At 42.1% G+C, this 9,743-nt stretch overlaps 1 protein-coding gene across 1 annotated transcript; it reads left to right on the top strand.

Moving 5' to 3' along the window:
- The first annotated feature begins 91 nt into the window (after positions 1-91).
- LOC133912723 (probable ubiquitin conjugation factor E4) lies at positions 92-8,700 on the top strand. The gene is made up of 16 exons (XM_062355614.1): positions 92-1,051; positions 2,392-2,596; positions 3,255-3,406; positions 3,513-3,804; positions 4,304-4,459; positions 5,296-5,499; positions 5,627-5,739; positions 5,828-5,942; positions 6,046-6,135; positions 6,209-6,412; positions 6,511-6,606; positions 6,820-6,942; positions 7,133-7,225; positions 7,299-7,463; positions 8,136-8,225; positions 8,320-8,700. The coding sequence occupies exons 1-16, from the start codon at positions 207-209 to the stop codon at positions 8,482-8,484; spliced, it is 3,108 nt and encodes a 1,035-aa protein (XP_062211598.1). The 5' UTR covers positions 92-206; the 3' UTR covers positions 8,485-8,700.
- Positions 8,701-9,743: the final 1,043 nt, after the last annotated feature.

Below are 9,743 nucleotides of genomic sequence, written 5' to 3' on the forward strand. Positions count from 1 at the left end.
CCTGATCGATCTAACGGTTGGGTGCAAAGAACAGGATGCTGGATAGCGTATATACACAGACAGAAGCGTAACCAGACGGGTATACGTACGCCGTGCGCCTTCTCCTAAAGAACCCACAAACCCCTGCCCTCTCTCTCGACCCACCGCGACACGCAATTCCCCAGCCCGAGGCGGAAGTCCAAGCAGCATCAGCAGCCGAGACGCCGATGGCGTCACCGTCGCCGGCGCGGCTGCAGCGCACGCCCGACGAGGTGGAGGACATCATCCTCCGCAAGATCCTCCTTGTCTCCCTCACGCCCCCGGCCAACCCCAGCCCCGCCGTCGCCTACCTCGAGCTCACCGCCGCCGAGCTCCTCTCCGAGTCGCGCCCGCTCCTCGCGGTGCGCGACGCCGCCGAGCGACTCCTCATCGACCGCCTCTCGATCCCTGACCCGCCCGCGGCCTCCCCCTCGCCCTTCGCCTTCCTCGCCTCCGCCTTCCGCCGCGCCGCCGACGAGGCCCGCAAGATCTCCACCATCCGCGACGCCGCGCTGCGGTCCCGCCTCGCGGTCTCCATCGCGCACCTCCGCGGGCTCATCCTCTCCTACGCGCGCATCGTCGCCGGGAACCCCGACACCTTCCCCTCGCCCCCCAACGCGCCCCACCCCGCCGCCGAGCTCCTCATCTTCCTTCTCGCCGAGGCCGCCGACCCGCTCGATCCGACCCCGGCCCCCGGCGCACCGCCGGCGCCGGGCTTCATCGACGAGTTCTTCGGCGGGGTGGATTACGAAACCATCGAGCCGGTGATGGGGGAGCTGTACGAGCGGCTCAGGCAGAGCGTCGAGAAGGTGTCGGCGCTCGGCGACTTCCAGCGTCCGCTGCGAGTGCTCAGGCGGCTGGTGGGGATCCCAAACTGCGCCAAGGCTCTGGTGAACCATCCCAAGTGGATACCCATGAATCAGATCATGCTCATCGGGGAAGGGAGGGTCATGGAGCTCTCCAGCGTGCTCGGGGCCTTCTTACACGTCAGCGCCATCCGTGACCGCGAGTTTGCGAGCAAGCCTGATGTCGGGTGAGTGCTCTCGCTCTTTTTCTTGCTCTTGCTGTTGATTCATCGTTTCAGGTACAGTATAATGTTTTTATAGATGTGTAAAGCTTGCATTCTTTATACTGTTCCGCGGAGGTCTGCCGACTATGATTAGAACTGCCTCTTATCTTGGAGATTGGTTAAATGCTTGTTCTTTTGTACCTCAAGAGAGTACTCCATCCTATCTCAAATGTAAGTCCATATAGGTTTGTCCTAAGTCAAGCTTTTTATCTTTGACCATCAATAGCAAAAAAATCATATAGATTGACAACATAAGTTTGGTGTTACTAAATTCATCATGGAAAATACTATTATAATATATAACACTTTCTATTCGAAATATTATTAGTCAAAGTGCCATATTGGAGACCGTTTTGATGTCTTAATGGACTTATATTTGGGATCAGAGGGAGTATACAAAAGTTAGAATTTTGTGTATTGCCTTTGTAGATAGACTCAATTCAGAATATTGATGCACGCTTTAACTTTAAAACAACCTTTTAAGACTTCCATGCTTCAGTTATGCTGCCATTGCACTGTTGTTAGATGCATATTGGCTTGGAGAATTGGGCTAATTTTTTTTCATAGGTTCAGAATGTTGAGCTTTATTTCTACTAGTTAGATATTAAAGTTAGAATTTTGATTGTTGCCGTACTTATTGGATTCAATCTTAATTTCAAGGTGTATGCTAACTTCTAGACAACCTTTTTGGAGTTCTATGCTTCAGTGAATCTGTGAACAGAAATCACATCATCCAATTGTTGTTTGGTTGTGTGTTTCACTTGTTTAATCCCTTTTGATTTCCTCTGGAAAAGAGGCAACCTTTTTGATGGTTTTCTAGAGTCTTCTTGTTATCATAATAAAAAATCTACATCAAATCACGAGCGCATGTTGGACACCAGAGTTAATATAAAGGGGAAATGTTGATGCATCCTAGACTTTAATTCTGGTATTACTTACCTATCATTCGAGAGCATATAAGATATTAAGATTTAAGTTGTTAATGGGAAGTCTCCATGTACATTTCTTGTTTCGCTAACATAATTTGTTCTTTGCTTATGGGCTTGTGAGGGTCCTTTTGCTACAAAGAGATTTCTTAAATAAAAGGTCCTTCATCTTTTCTCTTTATGTTTGGTATTTCTGACGTTGGTATGTACTAAGTTGGATCTTCAGAATTCAGCTCTATTTGCTATGACCTTAGGTTTTCTATTCCCCTTTTTTCTACTACTGTAATACTATACATTTGAAATCCAAGCCTTCTGTTTTAATTCTGTGGGATATCCATGCAGCCTTATGTTTTCTTTCATTTTTTAACTTTTGGTTAGGCAACAGTGTTTCTCAGAGGCATCTTCACGCCGGCCAGCTGATCTATTGTCATCTTTCGCAACAATCAAGAGTGTTATGAACGGCTTGTATGATGGCCTCAAGGATGTTCTTCTAATCCTCCTTAAAAATTTGGATACTCGTGAAAAGGTTCTTGAGTATATAGCAGAAGTGATAAATAAAAATGCGTCCAGATCTGGCATGCAGGTAACTGACTAAATTTAACTGGGCATGACCATGGCGAGTGGTTTCACTAGACTAAGTTTCTCTACCTTGCACCATCTTTTCATTTAAATCACATGCTAGGGTACACATGTAATACAAAAGGCTTGAGAGGCGAAATTGGGTTGCGTTGACCATAGTGTATCGAACTGTTTAGTGCTAAGGGCTAGTTTGCGTTGATGTGATACGCTGTGTTGCAATGCAGAATCTAGTTAGTTAGGAGAATCTTTACTAATTTTAGTAAGCTTTTATGTTACAGCTCCATAAAAGACGCTGTCAACTAACTGCTAAATCCAAAACTAGAGATAATATAGTGCGTTACAAAGGTCACCTTAATGCCAAATGGATCCTATGTAGAGGAAAAAATAATTTCTGTTTATGATCTGTTCTCTGAACACAACATTGACATGATGCAATCTTGAAATTGTTGATTTAGTGGATATCATTGTTATAATCTAACATGCAGAATGTAATACTTTTATATGTTTTGGATCTTAAAAAAATTGCAATATATGTTAATCGTATAATACTTGGCAATCATTATGGCTTGGGTCCTTTGTTGCGGGAATCAACTATACTCAAATTGTAAAATCCCTGTTGGTAGTTTAGTGCTATAGTAAACTCATCCTGTGTCATGCAACAGGTAGACCCTCTAAAATGTGCGAGTTCAGGTATGTTTGTGAATCTTAGTGCTGTGATGCTCCGTCTATGTGAGCCTTTTCTGGATAACATGGAGTCAAAGAAGGACAAGATTGATGTCAAATACCTCTTCTGCAACAATAGAATTGATTTCAAGTGAGTTTTTTCAGAACAATTTGCCTGAAATGTTTGTTGGGCAAATCTGATTATAATGCATATGCTGCATTATTTCACTAATTAATACATTGCACTTTTACTGTAGGAATTTGACAGCAATAAATGCTTCTTCAGAAGAAGTCTCATCTTTGATAGAGAGCATAAGCAATGAGCATGCTCAAAATAATGCCAGCGGGGAGGCTTGCTTTGTGGAATCACAGGAAGCTACAAGCTCTGGCAAAAATAGTACAACTTCTATTCTTTCTAAAGGCGGGGCAGTAGTTAGGTGCTCAAAGAAGGAGAATTTCTCATTTATTTGTGAATGTTTCTTCATGACTGCGAGGGTACTTAGTCTGGGGCTGATGAAAGCTCTATCAGATTTCAAACACATTGCTCAGGTGTGGAGATACCTTTCCTCATTCCACATCTGTTTCTGTTTACTTCATTTACATTTGTATTTTTTTTATCTTTCTATTTTAAATATCGTATTCTGGTACACTCTGTCAAAAAATATAAGACATTTTTTGAATGGCCTTGTCCATATATTTAAGGCACATTTCATAATCCATTGCAAAATGTTCCTATAATACCCCCTTTAGATATCCAGTTTTTGCATTGTATTGCTCACATGCATGCGTTTAATATAACCCTTAGAGATAATAATAATAAGGGGCAGCCTAGTCATTTCGAATGTCTCTTTGGTCTATGTGCAAGATAAAATACGCCTTGTATTCTTGGACAGAGGTAGTATATTGTTGATGCATGCAAAATGGCCAATCAAACCCTAGCATACTAGTTTGTTTAGGGCGCGCACATACTTAACGCATACCATTCGTTTAGATCTGGACATGATTTCAACTCTATACTGAACACATACTATTTATTTTACAAATTCAGCAACTCGCAAGATTCGAAGATGACTTGGAATCAAACAGAGCAATGAGGGATCAAGGAGGGGGTTCACCACAGCTTGAGCAAGACATAACTCGCTTGGAGAAGACTGTTGAGATTTTATCACAGGACAAACTCTGTTATGAAGCTCAGATACTACGAGTATGTCCCAAACCTAGATCTTTTTACTCCATATTGATTATTCATCTCACTGCCTTTTTCATGTGAATCTCTTTGACTAAAATTTGGGGCTCTGATCTATATCTAGTCTTGTTCCTGTTATTGCATAGAATAGATGTTGATCATTCAAGGGCTTGTTGAACTATGCAATATGCGGCGCTTTAATTTTATTCTTTTAGTTGCAATTTACAAACCTCTCCAGATCAAGCTCATTGCCACTACTACGAATTTATTCTGTTTTTATATTTTTTATTCTACAATTACTGTCAAAGGTACTACTTACTTTTTTGAGGGAAAGGTACTACTTACTTTTATTCTTGTTCATCATATTTCTGTCTTTTTTCCTTTCGTGCTTAATGTGTGGTATCTAAAAGGAGGATTTTATGTCAGTTTCTGATTTCATACACGATTCCTCAGAAGGGGTCATACATCCCTTGTGGAATATGTTTCTTAATTTTTTTCTCAGAATAAGTCCTGTAAGCCCCTCTGGATATTCTGGTTTACCATGAGTGAACTGCCTTTACTTCTTTAGCATTAGTTGCTGATCTAATTTAACATTATCATATTTCTGTCTTTTTTCCTTTCGTGCTTAATGTGTGGTATCTAAAAGGAGGCTTTTGTGTCAGTTGCTGATTTCATACATGATGCCTCAGAACGGGTCATACATCCCTTGTGAATTTTTTTTTCCTCAGAAGAATTCTTGTAAACCTCCTATGGATATTCTGGTTTACCATTAGTGAACCGCCTTTACTTCTTTAGTATTAGTTGCTGATCTCATTTAAAATTATGCAATGTACTAATGGTTTATCTTTTATCAGGATGGTGCATTCCTTCAACGCGCATTATCTTTCTACAGACTAATGATATTGTGGTCAGTTGACCTAGTTGGTGGATTTAAGATGCCTTTGCCATCAGAATGCCCCAAGGAATTTTCTTGCATTCCAGAGCATTTTCTTGACGATGCAATGGATTTACTTGTTCTAACCTCTAGAATTCCAAAAGCCTTGGAAAGCTTCGCATTGGTGAGTAACCGAGTATCCTCCTTGTTTATTTTGGTATGCTCTAGTTTTGCTTGATTTTGTGATTGCCTGACCTTAGTTATATAGCTGCTTATGATTTTGGTTTCAATTATCATGTTTTCTTTGACAGGATGACTTTCTCAATTTCATCATTATGTTCATGGCAAGCACTTCATACATTAAAAATCCTTACCTAAGAGCAAAGATGGTTGAAGTTTTGAATTGCTGGATGCCACAAAGAAGGTTCATCATTGTTTTAAACTCCATTACAATAAATGATTTCTGACTGTAAGGTTGTGTTCTGAAAGTTCTTACAACATCATTTGTGCAGTGGCTTGAATTCTACAGCCTCGTTATTTGAGGGGCACCAACTATGTCTTGAATACCTTGTCAAAAATCTTCTAAAGCTTTATGTGGATATTGAATTTACTGGCTCCCATACACAAGTGAGTGGCATGATTAGTTTCTGTTAATTAATCTAGCCTTTTGCCAATCACTTCAAATCATCTCAGACTTGTAGTGTAATTACATTGTTGTCTATTTCTGTAGTTTTTTGACAAGTTTAACATTCGACATAATATTGCTGAGCTTCTGGAGTATTTATGGGATGTTCCCAGTCATCGAAATGCATGGAGACAAGTGAGTAATTCTTCGTGCAGACACCTTTTTTCTTCACTTGTTACTGAAATATTTCCCACATTTTATGTGGCAGATAGCTAAAGAGGAGGAGAAGGGTGTGTACTTAAATTTTCTGAATTTCCTTATCAATGATAGCATCTATCTTCTTGATGAGAGCTTGAACAAAATTCTTGAACTAAAAGAAATAGAGGCTGAAATGGCTAACACCGTTGAGTGGGAGCGCAGACCCGCTCAAGAAAGAGAGGAACGTCTACGTGTATTTCATCAGTGGGAGAATGTTAGTCTTGTTGACCATGGTTTTCCAATTCCCTCTGTCTGCTTTGTAGTCCTTTTCTTGAGTGAGTTTCTGATCTACTATGTATATTCACTTTCCAGATTGTTCGATTTGACATGAAGCTGGCCAATGAGGATGTTGGGATGCTTGCATTTACTTCAGAACAAATTCCAGCACCTTTCCTTCTCCCTGAAATTGTAAGATCATGAAACCATATCCTTGTTTCCAACAATATGTCATCGTGCACTATGTTATTAACATAGGGCATTATACAAAATTATAATTTGAACATACTGACTGTTATTTTGCACTAGCACACAATATTATTTTCTTGTAATATCCAAATGGGAGTCATTGTTAGACTATCCTTTTTATGTTGAATAGTTTGATAACCCTTTTTTCTTATTAAGGTGGAAAGGGTGGCGAGCATGCTTAATTACTTCCTCTTGCAACTTGCTGGTCCCCAGAGGAAATCTCTTACTGTAAAGGATCCTGAGAAGTATGAGTTCAAGCCGAAGCAGCTATTGAAACAGGTGCCATGGAGAGATTTAACTTTTCTTCACACTTTTTTTTATATCTTCTTTGCTGATAGCTCTTGTTGGGTTTCATCTCTAGCCTACCCCATCTCTCTTGGGACAAAAGCTTTGCTGCTGCTGCTGCTGTTGCCGTCGTCATTGTTGTTCTGTGTTCTTGTTTGTCTTCTTTACTGTCTTTCCATTGTAGATTGCCACCATCTATGTCCATATCTCAAGGGGCGATAAGGAAGTGATCTTCCCAGTTGCAATCTCGAAAGATGGCAGATCATACAATGACCAGGTAATTTCTGTTTGTTTATCCAGTTAGAGTTTTCTTCTGTACTAGTAGTCTGACTATTGTCTATCCGTTGCAGTTGTTTGCTAGCGCTACTAATATTCTGTGGAAGATTGGTGGAGATCCCCAGATCATACAGGAGTTTATGCAACTTGCTGGTAAGGCAAAAGCTGCTGCTTCTGAGGCTTTGGATGCTGAGGCGATCCTTGGGGACATACCAGATGAATTTCTTGATCCAATTCAGGTACTGCAGCGTTATTTCCAACAAATATCATCCTTGTCTTCTCTGCGATTAAGAGGTTTCTAAGTTGAAATGGAATGGAAGGTATCCGGTAGTCATTCGGTTGATTGTTTTGGGATGATGACTATACCTTCTAAATAATTCGGCTCATTTTCTTTCTTTTCTATTCTTTTTCTTTCTTTCTTTCTTTCTTTTTTGCTTGGGTTTGAATTCAGCAAGTCTAATCTCCAAGCTTTTTATATCAACTCCAGTATACACAATTATGCATGTACTCTGGTTTCAGGATGATCAGCTCATCGGACCACCTCATGACTACAGCTTAGCGGCTCTATTGTCTTGTTCTTTAGCTTCGTAGAGTTAGGACAGCAGCACCTTGCAGCCTTAAGCAGTGACAGTGTTGAGCGTTTTGAAAAACTTTTTATCATAGTAACTACGATTCTAGGTACTGGATGGGCTTTTCTGGATGAGCAAGGACCTAAAGGCTGATGAGCTCCTGAATTAGAATAGTGTACTAGCTAATCTTATTCACACTCTTAACAATACTATTTTTTTTTTGTCTGGAGCATTCTGAATCTAAACATGAGTTCATCATGCTATGTGTTGGCTATAATTCTTCTATGCATTTAGTCCGAAACTTGCTACTTCTGCTAAACAATATGTGATCTTGTCTTGCAGTATACTCTGATGAAAGATCCTGTCATACTGCCATCATCTAGGGTCACAATAGATCGACCCGTTATTATCAGGCATTTGCTAAGTGATCCTGTAAGTACTGGTTTTCTAATTCATTAGTCTCCCTAAACTGTTGATGCAAACTCAGTGCCATGCGGTGGCACTAATCTGACGCGTTGTTTTACAGACTGACCCATTTAACCGCTCCCACCTCACTCAAGACATGTTGATACCGAATACGGAGCTCAAGTCACAGATAGAAGAATTTATCCGGTCCCAGCACTCGAGAAAGCGAACGGCTGCCGAATCGGAGATTGGTGAAGCGGATGGCGCTGCTGATATGGCCATTTAAATTGCCAGGAGCAGAGGATGGAGCACTATTTTTTTTTTGGCGGGGGGGGGGGGGGGGTGTGGGGAATTGGTTTATTATTGGTCCTTGTCGAAGCTGATTATGTTGGTTCCCCAGCTTCTGCCCCCATGGTCTCAATTCTTTGTAAATTTTGGAACTGCACACTGCAAATCAAAGTTTATCCATACAAGTATAATACAGCAAGTCTGGTCTCGAAAATTGTACATTGTCACCCAGTGATATGGCTACGACAAACATAGTCATGTTTCTGCTTCTCTGCCTTGTTAGGCATAAGGAGCGTTCGCTTATCTGAGGCAAGCCAACAGCAGCCGTGGAAGCCTGTAATCATCGGCGGTCTCCACCGCCTCCTTGCCTCGCTGTCACTGCACGATGATGGTGCCGTTGTGCTGGCACACGGCCATCTAATGCTGCCAAACGAAGGTGCCGCCTCCGCGGAGGCTGTGGCGCAGGTAAGCGGGGCACGCGACGCCGCGGCAGGGAGTCATAATAGGTCATGGAGAAGCGCATGTTTTCCAGTAGCAAGGGGACTGAGATCCTCTGCATGGAAGAAGCCAATGCAAAGAGGCTATAGTCCTCTGCATTAAGTGAACATGCACCATCTGATAAAAACAGAGAGCTCAGATCTGTCGCTACAGTACCCTGTGAACAGTAAATTTCGTCGCCACAGTACTGTTGCTACACTATTTACTACGGCACTATTAATTAGTGCAGGCTACTGTAGCTATTGACTCGTTACACTGTTTGCACAGTGATTCTCTGTATTAATCACGATTAAGGTAGAGGATCGGGGTCCGTAGCAACGTGGGGGATTTGGTTCAGCGATTTGACCCTCTGGATTCCACAAAATCGTGCTTGGATGGAATGAACCACGAAATCGTGGTTACATGGTAAGGTGGTGTTACTTTTGATGATTCGACATGTGTTACCTGCAAGTCTCTCTGCCTCTCGCCGCCGTCGCCGGTGTGCGCCACCGCCCTCTCGATCACAGAAAGCTCCTCTGCTGCCTCAACTACCCAACCAACCACTTGCCCCTTGCCCATCCATGAACAGGCAGTCTCACAGAGCCACACCGGCACACTGAACACATGTTTTTCTCTAGCTGCTCCTGTTGCCGGATCAGTAAAGATAGGGTCTTTGCGCACAACACAAGTTTTTTCTCTCTAGATGCTCTTGATTACCAGAGGTTGGAACACGTGTTCTTTCTGGAGTTGGGGGTGTTTGAATCGGTGCCTCCCAGGAGA

The sequence above is a fragment of the Phragmites australis genome, chromosome 3 (genome assembly GCF_958298935.1).
Source record: "Phragmites australis chromosome 3, lpPhrAust1.1, whole genome shotgun sequence".
NCBI classification, from domain to species: domain Eukaryota; kingdom Viridiplantae; phylum Streptophyta; class Magnoliopsida; order Poales; family Poaceae; genus Phragmites; species Phragmites australis.

Bases quoted from the DNA above. Each gene is read 5' to 3' on its own strand.
- LOC133912723 (XM_062355614.1), top strand. From the start codon at position 207: ATGGCGTCACCGTCGCCGGCGCGGCTGCAGCGCACGCCCGACGAGGTG. The intron at 7,464-8,135 runs GTACTGCAGCGT...CTTGTCTTGCAG, and splicing joins AATTTCTTGATCCAATTCAG to TATACTCTGATGAAAGATCC. The intron at 8,226-8,319 runs GTAAGTACTGGT...GTTGTTTTACAG, and splicing joins GGCATTTGCTAAGTGATCCT to ACTGACCCATTTAACCGCTC.